Source organism: Nyctereutes procyonoides, unplaced genomic scaffold (genome assembly GCF_905146905.1).
Source record: "Nyctereutes procyonoides isolate TBG_1078 unplaced genomic scaffold, NYPRO_anot_genome, whole genome shotgun sequence".
Taxonomy (NCBI): Eukaryota; Metazoa; Chordata; class Mammalia; order Carnivora; family Canidae; genus Nyctereutes; species Nyctereutes procyonoides.
Window position 1 is genome coordinate 29,687,751 of NW_026575020.1, and position 17,630 is coordinate 29,705,380.

The following is a 17,630-nucleotide window of genomic DNA, read 5'->3' on the forward strand; positions in this document are numbered from 1 at the left end:
TAAAGATTTGTGAACGAGTGAATGACTCTGCCTTTGCCCTACTCATAGACCATTAGTGTTCTTCTTGGCCTGCAGCATAAAGATCAATCTTAGCATGGCCTTCAGGGCCTTCCTAGATCTACCCCGACCTGGCCCTTCAGAATCCTCCTATATGTTAGGCATATGCCCATCTGCCAGTCAAGTGAGTTGCCTCAGAACTGCCATCACCTTCCCTGGTTTTGCTAGAGCTTTTTCTCCTCCAAGACTGTGCTTGGGCCATTTCTCCTGTGCAGAGTGCCCTTCCCTAACTCCTCATCTAAACCCCAGCCTTTCAGGAAGCCTTCCTGGAAAAGCCCATGCCCCTACCTTCCCTTCTCTTACCAGTCATCAGTACTGGGGCCACCCCCACCTGACTGGAGCACTTCCAGGGTGGAGAGGGGCTGAGTCATCTCTGGGTCCACAAAGAGCCTCACAGAGTTGTTTACTCAGTTGCCCCATGGTTCAGGTACAGGCCCTGAGCAGCCAAGGCTGCCCCAGGCTCCATGCACCACCTGTTCCCCTAATCTTCCCTCTTGACTCCTTTCTTCTCATCTCAAAACACTGGAAACTGGTATTTCAACTTCTAAATGTTGTTTCCAGCCTGGAGAGGCAATAGCTCCCAAGGTCTTCCTCAAAGGTAAGTTTACAGAGCAATTAAATCACGTCTTGCAGAGTCAGGGAGGGGCCTTCACTACCTGGCCCTGTGTGGCTCTCTAGGACCCGCCCAGAGTGGACAACATGGCCCTGCTCTCACAGGGGCCTTGGGATGCAGATCTCCCAATGCAGGGGCCTACAGCCTACCTGGCTGATCTGGCGCTAGAAAACACTGGCAAAGGGTTTGCTTAGCATCTGTGGCCCGCTGTGCTGTGAACAAACTCAGCCCTGCCTCAGGGGGCTCCTCGTGCAAGGGGATGCTGCTCCCAGGAGGAGGCTTAAGGCTGCCCCCTTAAGGCCCAGTGGGCATGAAATCTAGGGTGAAACCTGAAAAGACCTGTAGCTTTCCAATGCCTGGAGGCAAACCACACCTCCCCCAGATCCAAGAGTCATTTCACATCCTGAAAGGCCTTTAGGGGATCTCAGAGTTCCACATCTGCACTGAGGAGGACACAGGCCAAAGAGAGACAAGTCTTCCTGAGGCCTCCAGCAAGTTGGACCACTCTGACCTCACCCCCTCCTCCTGCCCGGTCCCACTCCCCTTGGCCAAGTTTCTAAGGGCCACACATAATGTGTTTCCTGTGTCCCAGCAACCCCCTGGGGCCTGGGTTGAGGGCGGGAGATAAGGTCACAGCCCAGACAACACTGGCAGTAATCTAAATCTGGCCATTCTTCCCACCTGCAGCTCTGGGGCCATTGTATCCACCACACAGAGGGGCAGCAGGAGGCCCAGGAAGGCAGGCTCCAGTTTCTTTAGCAGCCCCCTCCCCCAGTTCCCCTGAACAGGAACCACCTCAGACCTTTTGGGATCTTGCCTGACTCTCACATCACTGGGCTCTCCAGGGCCATTAGGTGTTGGCCCACTTGGTAGGACATGCCCAGCACAGGCCTGCCTCTTACCTTGGCTCATGTCCAGCAAAGGTGATGGGCAGCCCATTCAAGGACACAAGGAAATCAAATGGTTCCGAAATACAAGGAAAAATGCCCAACCTGACTTGTAAATGATGAAATGCAAAGAAAAACTATAAGAGGACTCTTTCCATCAGACTGGCACAGATCAAAATGTCCTGTGGGAGGGTGAGGAAGCAGGCACATCAACTGCTGCAACTTTATGGAGAATAACTTAGCAACAGCCGTGAAAATTTAAAATATACATGGCATTCGACCCAGCAATTCCACTTCTAGGAATTTATCCTCTGGCAATATTGACAAGTATGTGAAGTGATGTGGGGACAAGAATATGCTTGTATTGTGTGATAGGAGAGGCTATGAACAATCCAAGTGCCCGTCAAAAGACAGGCAAAAAAATACTAGAACAGCCGCATGAAACTCTACAGAAGCCACTAGGAAGCCTGAGGATGCTCCATGTGGCATAATCTCCAAAAATGATTATCACGGAAAACAGGGGCAAAACAGCACTCACAATCCTTCCCTTTCATGTGAAAAAGATCATAGATCACAGACCTAGTGTGTACGTACAGAGTATTTTGCGAAGGAGAAACAGGACACTGGGAACACTGGGTGGTTGGGAACAGGTCTGAGGAGAGTTTACTGTATCCTTTGTACCCTCTGAATGTTGCATTGTGTGCACAGTTTTACTTAAACAAACAAACAAACAAACAAACTGAAAGGATGCAGAAAGCCTCCGGAGGAAGCGGAGTCCTGGGCACTTGGGGACCTGCGGGGAAGGGTACTCTCACAAGAGGTGCTGGGCCAGGAGCCTCCCGCTCCCTGCCCTGTTGGGGTTTCAGAGGACACATCTATTCAGTGGGGTTAAGAAAGCTGTGTTCTGGGTGTATGGGGGACTCCCAGCTGGCATATGCCCTGACAGCACTACTGAGGCCCCATCCCCAGCTCTGGGGAGGGAGGAGGAAGAGAAGGTGGGAGCACGGGATCCCCAGCCTCTGCTTCACAGCCTCCCTTCCTCCATCCACCAGCAGAATTTGCAAACTTCAGGACTTAAGCAAATGACTTCCTTGTGGTTTCCAGCACTAACGACCTTGCAGGTGCAGAGACTCCTGGGTGGGGTGGGAGGGGACGCTAGTCCCTGGGGTGTTTCCCTCCACCTGTAGGTTTGGCCCATCCCACCACCCAGCTGGCCTGGAGCCTGGCCTAGACTCTTCTGCTACAAGGAAGGATGGCTTGGTGTGCATAAACACTTGCAAGCAGCCATATGGCACGGGTCCTATTGTAGACTCACCTATGATGAAAAAATTAAGGCACAGAGAGAGGTCACTTACACATGATACACCACTATGAAGGGGCAGAGCTAAGGTTCAAAACTGTCAGCCCTACCCCAGAGATGGGTATACTACGCCCGGTCACCCAAGAGGAAAGACCTCCCCAGTGCCTGTATAAACTGCAGGACACCCATGCCTCCTCCTTAGCTGTTGCTGGTCAGAGTGAGAGCATGATGCAGGAAGGGGCAGCTGGCTCCACTCTCCTCACCTGAGGACTTCCAGAGCCATGGAATGCTTCCTGAGGAGGAAGCCAATCAGTGATCTGAGGGATCTCTGGGGTGCTGGGAGGGCTGGGGGGCTGGGATAGCTACTGCCTAGCTGACCCACCTTCTAGTACAGCCACCAGTACCATGGGCCTAGGGCCTGTGGGACCAGTGACCCCTTCCTTGTACAGACAGGAAAAATGAGGCAACAGAGGGATAGGTACCTAGTATCAGCTCTATCAAGTATTGTGTGACCTTGGGCAAGCTATCTAACATCCTGATGACTCAGTATAATGAGAATGACAATAGTTATTTTCATTGAGTTGTTTTGGGGAATTAAAGAAGAGATGAAAAGTGTTAAGAACAGTGCCTGGCACATAGTAAGTGCTCAGTGAGCATTAGCTTTTATCATTTACTACAATCAAAGTTCAAGGGAACCAGGGGAGTCCATCAATGCCCCCCCCCCCAGTTTTCCTACCTACCACCCCCCGAATGCACATCCACCCCTTTTGGGGACCTATATACCACACCAACATCCTTATGCATCACCTCACACAGACGCTCAGTGGCCCGCTCACCCCCAAATCACCTTACCTACACAAAACAACATGGGAGAGACCTAGAGGCTCCCTCCTCAGGCAGAGTCTCTGCTGGATCAACGAACACATGGGAACCAGAAACTAGAGGGATGTTGTTCAGGGTCACACAGAGCCTCTGCGGGTAGAACCAAGGTCTGGGTCTCTAGTTTTCCTTGGGAATCAGGACTCCTAAGCTGGAGGAGCAGCTTTTCTGTACAGCAGCACAGAAGAGTCTGTAGAACCCCAGACCTGTTGCCCTGACCTCCATCCCCACCCCGGGTTTGGGGGACAGGTCCTGCTGCCTTGCCCTCTTGCAGCAATGACACCCTCCCTGCCAAGTCACTAATGGAGGATATTAAATAATATTTATCTCCCTAGTTCCTCCCACAGCTCAACTAAATATAGCAACTAATTTTTTTGGAAAAGGATTTCTGCTCCAGAAAGATAATATTTATATAAGAGGTGGTTTTCATAAGCCAATACAAAACCCAAAGCTCCCTTTCTGACAGCTCTTGGTAATTTTCAAGTCATCCCGGAGCAGTGAGACACTCAGGCCTGAGCACTTTCCCCTCTGGCTGGCTGGGATCCCTGAAAGGGTGAGGACCCAAGTCCTAAAACAAAGTGGGTCCAGACTCCGCTTTGGGGATGGAAGGGACATTTCCATCTAAATCCCTAACATTGTGCCCAGTGCAGGGGGTGGGGCGGTGACAAAAAGGGTGGCAAGTCCTGCCTGGAAGTGACTTGAAGAGGGCCCCCCAACATCTTCCACCTTCACAAGGCCTCCGAATGTGCCTGTGGTCACATCTGGAGAGTACCTGGTACTTGCGCCTTTTGGCAGACAGAGAATCCCAAACTCCTTTGAAGATGAGGAAGAAATGATACCACCTCCACCCAAACAGCAACAGCAGGAAGGCTCCCTCGCTGCCCAGGGATGGTCAGGTGCCGCTCCAGGTCATGCAAGAGGGAAAGGCCTTCCCTGGCAACTCCCTGGGTGAGGCCTTGAGTCTGCCCCTGCCCCGCCTCGAGGTGGGTCTCCTGCCTCAGCGGTTCAAAGCCCCCACCGACTCCCGCCAGCCACATCCGCCTTGGGTTGCAGAAAGAGGAAGACCTGGGGTGGGGGTGGGGGCACCAAGGCTGCCAGCTGACAAGCTGCACCTTCTGGGTGTTTCACCGAGCCTACGGGGGAGACCCTCAGGGCCAGCTGGGAGGCTGGGTCTGAGTCCCTGGCTGGTCCCTAGCCACATTGCCTTGGCATATGCATTTGTATGATGGGGGCCGATTGCAATGCGGGGTCAGAACGAGGGCGGAGGGCGGTGGATTCAAACTTGCGGGAGTGGATAGGGTCGGGGGTGGCCGTGGGAAGCCCTGAGAGACCGCACAGGTCCCTGGGAGCTGGGAAGGGGAGCCCGGCGCCAGGTCTCTAAACCCGGAACCCACCCTACCCCGCTGAAGGTGGCCGCGCAGCCCGTGCGAGAGCCCCAAGAGCATCTGCAGACGTTTCCGGAGCTCTCGCTTCCTGCCCGCCCGCGGGGACCGAAGGCTGGAAGGGGGGAGGCCTGCTCCCCAGTGCGGCGTAGGGGAGTAAACTGAGGCTGCGGCGCGCGGCCCCCAGCTGCCCCGGCCAGGCCCGCGCTCTCACCGTTGGGGCCGTAGCGCTCCCGCGCGGCAGACACCTGCTCCGGCCTCAGGCCGCCCTCGACCGTCACCGAGAAGCCGCGCAGCACTTCGGCTGCCGAGAGCAGGTGCGCCGCCTCCATGCCGCCCGCCCGCCTTTCTGCGCGGTCGGCACCGTCGAGTCCGCCTCTTCGCGGGGCTACTGCGCGGGGCGCCGGGAGCTCGAGCCCGGGCGAGCGCCGCGCGAGGTCATGTCCGCTCGGGGACCTTCCCCGACGGCAGTGGCGGCAGCGGCGGCGAAGGCAAGCGCCAGGATGCGGCGCCCCAGGCTCCCTCCCCGGGGCGGGGCGGCGCGGAGCCCGCCCCCGCACTCACACCCCTTCCGGCAGCCCCGGGAGCCGCCGCCGCCCCGCCCCCGCAGCGCCCCGGGCCCGCGAGCCCGGCCGCCCGCCCATTCTGCGGAAGGGGGAACTGAGGCCGCGCCGGGCGAGGCCGGGAGGGGTCTCAGCCCCTGCGCGCCGGGCTTCGGGCGCCCCCGGGACGGAGAGCTGAGGCGGGCCGCCTTCTTTAGAGCCTTCCTGGGTCCGGGGGGCGGGGGGGGGAGGGTGTGGCAAAAGGGAGGTGTCGGTAGAAGGGTTTCCAGCCCCCGACTTTGAATTATGCAAAGGGTCACCCTGGGTCTAGAGAGAACCCAAAAGCCTGTGAATGAGCGCATCCATTACGGAGGAGCCAGTGATGTTTACTTCTTTTGACGTTTGTGCTTTATCTCTTCCAGATTTTCAACAATGCACGGTTATTCCTCCTCATATAACCGAACTTCCTACAATGAACCAGTATATGAGAAAGAAAACCAGTCTCGTGATCCTAGACTCACACCTTCACCCAAGCAGGAAATGTAACTGCCAAGGTGGGCGTGGGAGTCCCTAGAGGCCTGAGGGGGTGGGGTGGAGGCCTCTGGCCAGGGCCCCCAGGGAGAGTGATCCTGAGCCAGGGATGAGGAAGGACCGAGGAACTCCCATTCCAGCGCTTTGCTCTCTGAGTCTCAGCAGCTCTAGGGGAGACAAGAGAAAGGGCTGCAGGTCAGGGCAGCAAGCTGTGGGAAGGCAGAAACCACTCACCCCGGGAAAGGTGGAGCAAAGAGAACAATCTACTTCAGGCATCCTCTTCAGCTTAAGACCCAGCCAGTCTCATCCCATGGGCCATCTTATGCCCCACCAAGCTGGCCTCTGTTGTCTTCTGGGGTCCACCATGGCTGCACAAGGCCACAGATTCCAGGATTGAACCCATCCAGCCAGCTGTTCAAACCCTAAACCGCATAGTGCCTCTGCACCAGAAAGCCTTTCCAGATACCGCAACTGCACACACACAAGCCCCAGCTTCCAGCCTGGCCTCTGGTTGCTGACCCCTACCCAGACCATGTCTACCTCCAGGTCCTGATCTCTTGTCCTAGTACGGAACTGTGGTCCTCCTCCTGCCTTATCTTCATTATGCCACCTTGAGCATAGAGACATTCAGTGAGCATATGCTTTATCTGCACTTGGACAAACAGCTAGTGGCCAAAGTGACATGGTCATAGGCGTGCTGTACAAAGGGCAGGTCTGTCCACCCCACTTCCCAGCTGCCACGTACTGAGAACTTCAGTGCTGGCATCTGGTCCCAGCTCTCTCACTGGACAGATGGTCGGCAGAACTTACAGCCTCTCTGGCAGTGGGCATGCCTACCTCACCTCCCCTGTGGGGGCTAAGGTGGAGCACGGGGAAAGATAGATCTTAGAAGGATTTGGACGTGTGAAGAAGAGGGTGTTGCAGTTAGGAAAAAAAAACAGCCTGGAGGGCAGCCCTGGTGGCCTAGCCGTTCAGCGCTGCCTTCAGCCCGGGGTGTGATCCTGGAGACCCGGGATCGAGTCCCTGCATGGAGCCTGCCTCTCCCTCTGCCTGTGTCTCTGCCTCTCTCTCTCTCTGTATCTGTCGTGAATAAATAAAATCTTAAACAAACAAACAAACAAACAAACACAAACAGCCTGTGTTGAAGGTGGGAAACCTCAGCTGTGTGCCAGAAACAGTGATTCAATCCCACAGCATGGCTGGGTCATAAGGAGTATGAGCACCAGGATCAGAGAGACAGGGCTGCAACACTGAGAGCCTTCATTGTCTATCTAATGGCCTGGATTTTGTACTGAGGGCTTTTTAAACGATAAGAGACGGGGCTTCCCTCTGAAGCTTTTGCAACAGAGAGCAGAGGCTGAAGGGATTCTGCAATCTTCCTGACAAATAATGAGGCAGTGTGCACCAAGGCAGAGAAGGCTGCGAGAGACAGGACCTGGTAATGGATTAGATTTAATAATGAGAGATAGTGAGGAATCACAGCTAACACCCAAGTTTCTGCTTCAGTAGCTGGGCGGTTGAGGGGTTCAGCTGATGGGGGGAGAGGAGTCAGGGGTGCGTCTGGGGTCAAGTGGAGAGTGAGGGGCCTGGGGGACTCCAGGTGGAGGTGTCTAAGAGCAGCTGTGTGTTTGGGGCTGATGAGGGCCACTTGGGAGGCAGCTTGAGCTGCTCAGTAACCACCTCCCAGCTGAGTGGCGGGTTTGGGGGGGTGGGGGGGGAGGCTCTGACCCAGGAGTGGCTCAGCCATTGACAGGTGAGCTGAGCTAATCAAACTCTTTCTTGACAGTTTAAGCGTTGAGAGGACATGCCAAATATGCCGTCCCATTCAAATACAGATTTTGTGATGCGACGCATGGGAGTTCAGTGACATTCAAATTAAGTATAAAGCAAGTGTAGTCCATCTATGACTATGTGGAAGTGCTGACCATCCTGAGAGGCCATACTTTCCTTTGAACCAGAACTTGCTTCAGAAGCAGAAAGAAGGCAGTAGGGTCCTAAGAAACACTTCCTCACTCATGTTACTTCCCAGCATTCACAGACCATTTATATTAGAAAGAATGCCCCTATAAGAAAAGAAAAATCTGAAGGACCAGGGAAGGGAAAAGTGATCTGGGCTGAGGGGCAGCCTGTGCAAAGTAGGCTTTGCTGAGAGGTCTTGGAGGTGCCGGTCATCTCTGAAGGTCTCTGTGAGGTCTTGGATGTGCCTCCTCAGTCTCCCCATCTATCACATCAGTGCTGGCTGTGGGAGGAGGGCCTGAGACTGTGCAGTCCTTAGAGGAGACAGAGAGTCTGGGGTTGCCCTGCCACTGCCTCACTTTGGTTTGTAAATGGGTTTGACTCAAAATGCAAACCGCCCTGGAGACCGGAGAACTTCACTTCCTGTTCCCCAGGGTCATCCAGGCCCAACAGGGAGATGTTCCAGCTCTCTGAGGCCCTGCCACTGAGCACTGATTTTAAGCCCACTGTCTTAACCTCCTACCCCACCCACTTGGACAGCCCCCCTCTGGAGGGGCAGGAAAGACTGCCTCCCAACTAACTGTTCTGACTGGAAGATGTTCCTGTCTGCTACCTTCTCTCTGACCCCAAGTTATTTTATTTGATCTTTCAGGCTTGGGGACCCCATGTAAGCCCCTGATGCACCCCTACTAGTCTTCCTGGGCCCAGGGCCCCACCTGGCCTGGAGCCACTTGTATAACCTGTGTAACCTGTGCTCTCAGCCTCTCCCTGTTCTCTCGCATCGGGACTTCCACCCTCTCATCTCCCTTCAGCCCTACTCCTTAGAGGGTGTCCAAATTCCTCAGCCCAACATTCATCTTCACTGCTCTCTACCTCCATGGTTGCCACATGGGGGCCACATCTAATTCACTGCATATACTAGGAAGTTTTTTGCCTCTGAATCTTTGCTTACGTTGTCCCCTGTGCTTGGAACACCCCTTCATCTTTTAGTGCTCATCCCTACTAGTCCTTAAGGCCCGGAAGCCACTTCTCATCCCTGAGGCCAACAGGGCTTTGGTAGCCTGCATAACCCCATCAAGCTCATGGCATCCTGGTGTCCATTGTCTGCCCTGCTCCTCTTACTGGACATTGATACCCCTGAGGGCAGGCATCTGGTCTGACTCACCTTGGTTCCCAGGAGGTGTCAGGGAAAGTGTTTGAATGACAGAGTTGAGACAGGAAAACTCCAGAAGCTCTTCCTGGGACAGGAGCATACCTGATCTTCGAGGGCCTGGGGAAGCACAGACCTGTCACTAGCAGGACAGAGCAGGCACCCAGGGTCCTTCAGCTGGCCCAGGACACCTATCATTGCATTTTGGTCCAAGGAGCCTGGCCTCCTTCCCCTTGCATTTACCTCTACAAGAACACCTTACATAGGGTGGGGGTAGGGGCTTTGGACCTCGCTGCCCGCTCTTCAGTTCCTTAAGGCAACTTCCTGTCCTTGCCACCTTATCTACCCGGCCAGGCTGAGGAGAAGTAGTTGTCCTCTGTCTCCCAGTGGTGGACAGAGACACCTCAGACTTCAAAAAGTGGGGAGCATATAATGTGAAGGTGTCTGCTCCTTCCAGGTCTGCCTCCTCTTGCTACTTCTACCAGATTTCTCTTCCTAAAGCAGCCATGCTACTCCTCTCCTTCTCAAGTGCCTTCCATGGCTTCCTATGGTCTTCCCCCATTAAGATCAACTCCTCAGTTTGCCAACCTTATCTTGTGCTCCTGCCCCCTCAACACATTAAACTTTTTTTTAAAGATTTTATTTATTTATTCATGAGAGACAGAGAGAGAGAGAGAGAGAGAGGCAGAGCCACAGGCAGAGGGAGAAGCAGGCTCCGTGCAGGGAGCCCAATGCGGGACTCCATCCGGGGACCATGGGATCACACTCTTAGCTGAAGGCAGACGCTCAACCTCTGAGCCACCCAGGCGTCCTCCCATCAACACGTTAAACTTGAGTCACTTTGACTTATCTTCTCCATCCTTGGTCCAAGAATTCCTCCCTCCCTGTCTTTGCCCATGCTATTACCTGTTCTGGGAAAATAGTTCACTTATCTTTATCTGTCTAAACCCTCCTCACTCTTCAAATGCCTTCTCCAGGTGGCACCTGGGTGGTGCAGTCGGTTAAACATTCGACTCATGGTTTCTGCTCAGGTGGTGATCTCAGGGTGGTGAGATCTAGTCCTGTGTCTAGTCCTGGGCTCAGTATAAGTCTGCTTGAGATTCTCTCTCCCTCTCCCCTTGCCCCTCCTGCTTGTGCTTTTTCTCTCATTCTTTCTCTAAAATAAATGAATCAATCTTTATAAAAAAATTACCTCTCCCAGAATTCCTCATTGACCCCTTGGGAGCCTTGTAACTCCTGAGTGGCCTGTTTGTGTGCTCCTCCGTACTTGCCTGAATTCTCATCTGCAGCAGCTGACTGTATCCCCCCAGAACAAGAGCTACATCTGAATCATCTCAATGTGTCTGCAGGGTGGCCCAGGCTATGAAAGTTATTATAAAGTTGCCCTCTAGAAAATGAGTGGGAAAAATTAGAGAGGGTGACAAACCATGAGAGACTCCTAACTCTGGGAAGTGAACAAGGGGTAGTGGAAGGGGAGGTGGGCAGGGGGGGGGCGGTAACCGGGTGACCCCAGATGGGCACAGAGGAGGGCACTTGATGGGATGAGCACTGGGTGTTATATGTTGGAAAATCGAACTTCAATAAAAAAAAAAACTAAAAAAATAATAAAGTTGCCCTCTAGATTGGGAATCTCCCGAGGCCTAAGTTAAGTCTGTAGCACTCATCCTTACATCTCAGTGCTTAGCACCTAGTCTGGTATCTTTGTAGACAGCAGGTACCAAAGATATTGGTTAAATGAACAAGGTCCAGGCAAATGTAACAAGAGATAAAAGAGATACTGGAAAGCCAAAAATGAATGAGTGTATTAACATCCCTGAGCTGTGACATTCTCACCATAGGATGTATCAGAATTAGCATTCCCATTATATGAATGGAGGCTTAAGGCCCAGCAGGGTCACATAATGACCCTGGAAGGAAGCCCTCTGCTTCCTTCTCTGCCCCAGTGTCTGGCACAGATGCATAGTCTCTCAGCTAGTCTTTGGCAATGTCAATCAGCATCTTGGACAATGAGGCAAGAGGACCTGTCTGGCAAGGAGGGGGCTTCACCTGTCCCAGGCCACACCTGACCAGTCTGCCTGCAGGGACTCAGCTGGTAGTGGGTTGTAAGAAGATAAAATACAAAACCCTTATTTGCCTTGTAAATCATTATACTCAACCAGGCTTGTCAGCCTGAGCTACAACTTAAAAAATAATTTGGGAGTCAATCCCATTTACAATTGCACCCAAAAGCATAAGATACCTAGGAATAAACCTAACCAAAGAGGTAAAGGATCTATACCCTAAAAACTATAGAACACTTCTGAAAGAAATTGAGGAAGACACAAAGAGATGGAAAAATATTCCATGCTCATGGATTGGCAGAATTAATATTGTGAAAATGTCAATGTTACCCAGGGCAATTCACAGGTTTAATGCAATCCTTATCAAAATACCATGGACTTTCTTCAGAGAGTTAGAACAAATTATTTTAAGATTTGTGTGGAATCAGAAAAGACCCCGAATAGCCAGGGGAATTTTAAAAAAGAAAACCATAGCTGGGGGCATCACAATGCCAGATTTCAGGGTGTACTACAAAGCTGTGGTCATCAAGACAGTGTGGTACTGGCACAAAAACAGACACATAGATCAATGGAACAGAATAGAGAACCCAGAAGTGGACCCTGAACTTTATGGTCAACTAATATTCGATAAAGGAGGAAAGACGATCCACTGGAAGAAAGACAGTCTCTTCAATAAATGGTGCTGGGAAAATTGGACATCCACATGCAGAAGAATGAAACTAGACCACTCTCTTGCACCATACACAAAGATAAACTCAAAATGGATGAAAGATCTAAATGTGAGACAAGATTCCATCAAAATCCTAGAGGGGAACACAGGCAACACCCTTTTTGAACTTGGCCACAGTAACTTCTTGCAAGATACATCCACGAAAGCAAAAGAAACAAAAGCAAAAATGAACTATTGGGACTTCATCAAGATAAGAAGCTTTTGCACAGCAAAGGATACAGTCAACAAAACTAAAAGACAACCTACAGAATGGGAGAAGATATTTGCAAATGATGTATCAGATAAAGGGCTAGTTTCCAAAATCTATAAAGAACTTATTAAACTCAACAGCAAAGAAACAAACAATCCAATCATGAAATGGGCAAAAGACATGAAGAGAAATCTCACAGAGGAAGACATAGACATGGCCAACATGCACATGAGAAAATGCTCTGCATCACTTGCCATCAGGGAAATACAAATCAAAACCACAATGAGATACCACCTCACACCAGTGAGAATGGGGAAAATTAACAAGGCAGGAAACAACAAATGTTGGAGAGGATGCGGAGAAAAGGGAACCCTCTTACACTGTTGGTGGGAATGTGAACTGGTGCAGCCACTCTGGAAAACTGTGTGGAGGTTCCTCAGGGAGTTAAAAATAGACCTGCCCTACGACCCAGCAATTGCACTGTTGGGGATTTACCCCAAAGATTCAGATGCAATGAAACACCGGGACACCTGCACCCCAATGTTTCTAGCAGCAATGTCCACAGTAGCCAAACTGTGGAAGGAGCCTCAGTGTCCATCGAAAGATGAATGGATAAAGAAGATGTGGTTTATGTGTACAGTGGAATATTACTCAGCCATTAGAAACGACAAATACCCACCATTTGCTTCAATGTGGATGGAACTGGAGGGTATTATGCTGAGTGAAGTAAGTCAATCGGAGAAGGACAGTGTATGTTCTCATTCATTTGGGGAATATGAATAATAGTGAAAGGGAATATAAGGGAAGGGAGAAGAAATGTGTGGGAGATATCAGAAAGGGAGACAGAACATAAAGACTCCTAACTCTGGGAAAGGAACTAGGGGTGGTGGAAGGGGAGGAGGGCGGGGGGTGGGGGTGAATGGGTGATGGGCACTGAGGGGGGCACTTGATGGGATGAGCACTGGGTGTTATTCTGTATGTTGGTAAATTGAACACCAATAAAAATTAATTTATTAAAAAAATAAAATAAAATAAAGTGAAAAAAAAAAAAGAATTTGGGACCTGGGACTTTTCCCCTGGTATGGGGAAAGGCTTTGGCCCAGGGGCACCAGAGGGCAAGACTTGTGTTGGTCAGGCTCTCTATCTGGAGGTCCATTCTTGCACCCTGTGTGCAGAGAGCAGGGGCTGCTGGTTTAGCCTCACCCAGAGGGTGTCTCTTGGCCTGGGGCTGGGCTAAGGGGGTTAGTTAAGTCCTCAAGCTAGGCTGGGCCCTCCTGGACATCACCCTGGTCATTGGAGTCTGAGAAAGCCCCTTCCCCTCTGGACCTAGCGTCTTTGTGCAGTGGGGGTGGGACAGATATCTGGAACTTGAAGGAAGCTTAGTGGGAACTTACTCACACTGCCTATCCAGAACCAAAATCAGGACAGGGTGGCAGGAGACTGGATCCTTGCCCTTGGTTCCCAGGCTGGAGGTAGAGGAGAAACTCAGGTCTCCATTTTCCAGCCCCTTACTGCCTGTAGCTGTGGTTTCCATGGCAATCTGGCCTGTTCTTTACTCTCTCAGGGCCCAGCTGTCCCCACTTTGCCTCCTTGGTGTGTTTTTGGGTCTCTTATCAGCAGTGCCAGGTCTCTGCCCCAGTGTTCCCTGTGTGGCAACCAGCCCAACTCTCTGGGGATATCCTGTCATTGTGGCCCAGAGCCTAGGCATTGAATCTTGCCAAGTCAGCCCCAGTACTCTGGGTCCCTTCCAGGTCCCCCAGGTGGGGCCTCTGAACCCAGAGAGGTTAGGGAAATTGGCAAAAGCACCCAGATCCCCAGTGTGGCAGACCTGGGCACTGTGCCCAAGACACCTGACGCCTGAGCTGTGGCCAGCCTCTGGGCAGACCCAAGGGCAAGCCTCATTGCCCTGTTGCCAGCCCTGTGGGTGACCTTGGCATGCCCTGTACTTCTGTGGGCTCCCTCGCTGAGGCCAGGGCTTAATGGTAGGCCCAGGCCTGGCCCAGAAGACCAATCACACAGGAATCTGTGTGACCTGTGAGTGTGATTATTCCCAGAGGGGTTGGATATGCTAAGTATACTCACTGGACCTTGGGCTGGCTTTCTGTATGGTAATAATGGCAGCATGGGACTAGAACTTCAGGTGGGCTCCATCTCTTGGCCTCCATGAAAATGTCCAAATTTGCAGGCTGAATTCCATTTGCCTTTAATTTCCTGAAGTCTCACCACCCCCCCCCCCCTTATTTGTGTACCCAGATCAGTCCAGGCCTCCCTGGGTGTTTCATTCACAAAGGCAGCTGTTGGGGCTGAGGGGAGGATAGGATTAGGAAGGGGCCTTTGCATTGGGTACCTCACAGTGCTATCTGCACTAGGGATATAAAATAACTACGTAACGAGAACCGGCTGGGTGCCAGGCACTGGGCTGAGGACACTTTTTAATCTTTACAAGCAGCCTTTAGAGCAGTTTCTTTATACTTCTCTTTATAGAGTTGCACAGTGAAGTAAGGGCCACACGATTGGTACCTGGGAGAGCAGGAGTTTGAACCTAGGCCATCAAGCCCCAGAGCCCAGCCTTTTAACTGTTGTCCTAGAAAAAGGTGGTATATTGCTTGCGTAGAGTCCCTAGGCAGTATAAGGCTGGGGTCCTAATCTGGCTCATACTTAAAGCCCCTCCTGATAACTATTGAGTTATATGGCCTGGTGAAAGCTCTGAGGATGGGCAGGGACCTCCTTGGCCCCCAACATACCCTTACCAGGGTGAGTGGGATGGCAGTCACTCTTGACTGGGGAAAGAGCCCCACCTGAGAAGTTCACGGGCTTCAGTTTTTAATCTAAGCTCCACTGTGTGACCTTGAACAAATGACTTCACCTCTCTGAGCCCCACTTTTTCAGCTGTAATGTGGGAAAGACAATCATCCTGATCATACAGGTCATTCTTAGTGCTAAATGAGACAGTGTATGTGGAATGGCTATCTGAGTTCTGGGCTGCAGATGCTCAGAGCCCATCTTTTTCTTGCATTCACTCCCAAGGACCCAGAACCAGACTGGTTCTGCCCTGTTCCCCAAGACACACCCCTCCAATCCAATTGTCTGTGACCTGACCAGGAAGCTGGCCAAGGGCAATACCCACCCAGATCCTGGAGGCAAGAAGCCAACAGGCGGGAACAAAGAATTTTCCATGGCTCCATAGTTGATGAGGAACTGACCCTCTTTGGGGCCTCAATTAGTCTTTCACCCTCCTCTCCTTCCCCCAAATTTCCATCATTGGTGATATTTACATTGGAATTCTTCCCAGGACTTCAGGAACCCAGCATGGGTAAGTGGAAAACAACACTGAAAAAGAGATAGGTGTATTTTTTAAAGGGAGCATTGGCAAGTTTGCATTCTTGGTTTTAAAACACATTACAAAGCAGCAAGTATCAAAACAAAATGATTCTGTATTTAAATCCACTCGGTTAAGCTTCTGTCAGCTGTAAGACACAGCAGAAATATAAAGATGAAGAAGACATGTCTCTTCCCTCAAGAGGGTCATGACTTGGAGTGATTAAGAGCACACTTTCAGGAGACAGACCTGGAATTAAACCCCTACTGATTAGCAGTTGTGGGATCTTGGACAAGTTACTAAACAGCTCTGAGTCTCAGTTTCACCATTTGTAAAATGGGAATTTAAAAAGACACCACCGCAGAGGACTACTATGAGTTTCATTGAGAAAATACATAGCATTCTTAGCTACCTCACAAAAGTGCCCCCTTTTTGCTAACAGAGCCTTGACTTTGCTCTGGGTAGCAGAATGCCCCAGTTTAGTGCATGAACCATGAACAGTTTAAGCCAATCATAGCGATGTCCTTCTTCTTTGCCAGATACTGGTTTTCCTAGTTCCCTGGCAGCTGAGGATGGATGTGACCCACTTATGGCCAAAGAGGTATCAGGGGAAGTCTGATGGGGGCTTCCTAAAAAATACAGAGGATGAAGACTTTGCTTCCCCTGCTTTCTACGCATGAAGAATCATGATGCTTGGGGCTGCAGCATCCATGGTCCTGAGGCATGAGCTTCAGGATGTGAAGCCCACATTACTGAGGATGGCTAGTGGGAGAAGAGTGTCAGGGGGAGGCATTGTTGAGCTGCAGAACAGCCTGAGATTACCTATCCATCTTTCTTGTTTTGAGAGAGATAATTTTAAAAGCCTTTATTCAACCAATTGGGAAACCTGTTGTCTGCTCCTTTCAGTTGAATGCACCCCCTTTTTTTCTTTTTCTTTTCAAGAATGGATTTATTAAGGACAGATGGGTCCTGGGGTCATTCTTCTTCTTAGAGCTTAATTACCATGTCCTGAAGCAGTTTGAGATCTTAATGACTTGACTTCTTCGTATCCCCTGGTGTCAAATTTAAAACCAACCATACAAAACATTGGGGGCGAAATGTAGTCCAGTAAACAAACTTATTAATAGAAATGAAATTCCACAGAGAACACAGACACACACAAGCCAGGGGGATATTAAATTCCTGTGATAAGTTAATATGGGTTAAAAAACTTTTTATAGTGCATGTTCTTAGTATCAAATTTTGAAGCACAGCAACATCTGAAAATATAATTATAATATTTATACTATTTCTAATAGGTTGCAAATAATCCTAAAGGTATATATTGAAGGAAAACATTGATTCACTCAACAAATAATTATTGGACACCCATTCTGTTCTGAATTTGGAAATAAAGCCAGGGACATATCTTTCTGGAGTCTATTCTGCACCAATGAAGTAGACTTAAATAATTACACAATAAATTACAATAGTAGCAAATGCTACACAAGAGTTGTTTGTAGATCTGACACTTGGAGTAGCTTAATTTCATGGACACTAATAATCACAAAAGAAAATGATCAAATATAGAACTATTTTTAATATAAAGTTTTTCTGAATTTTTTCATTGTCCAAAGGCTTTATGGAGGCTGTAATTTTCTAAGATAACTTCTTAAATACTGAAAGTTGGAACTTTTTTCTCTTGTTTAGATCCCTTACCCTCACTTGCTGATAAAGTGATTGACAGGGTCAATAGCTATGCACGTGATGGTTGGCAGGAAGATTGCATGGGACATAGCTCACAGTCCTCCATTCCATCAGCATGGCAGTATGCCCAGTGGTTAAAGACCAATACTAGTGTTATATTTCTGAGTTCAAGTCCAGGCTCTGCCACTTGGTAGCTGGGCAATATGGGCAAGTCACTTAACTCTCTTAAGATCAGTTTCCTCTGCTGAAAATGAAGATAACAATAGTATCACCCTCCTCAACTTTTTTTAAAATTTTAGCATTCTAAATAAGATAATGCAGATAAAGCACTTGGGAGAAAGTAAGTCC

At 50.4% G+C, this 17,630-nt stretch overlaps 1 protein-coding gene across 5 annotated transcripts in view; it reads right to left on the reverse strand.

Moving 5' to 3' along the window:
* The window catches only part of ATP2A3 (ATPase sarcoplasmic/endoplasmic reticulum Ca2+ transporting 3), a 33,819-nt gene extending 26,980 nt beyond the window's left edge, over positions 1–6,839 (reverse strand). For 4 of the 5 annotated variants that reach the window (XM_055332444.1, XM_055332435.1, XM_055332426.1 and 1 more), the window contains exon 1: positions 5,333–5,603. In XM_055332444.1, coding sequence (XP_055188419.1) covers positions 5,333–5,450 — 118 coding nt within the window. In that variant the 5' untranslated portion in view covers positions 5,451–5,603. Of the gene's footprint in view, positions 1–5,332; positions 5,604–6,731 lie in introns of those variants that run through there. The other variant, XM_055332451.1, reaches the window with a different exon arrangement.
* Between the last annotated feature and the right edge of the window lie 10,791 nt (positions 6,840–17,630).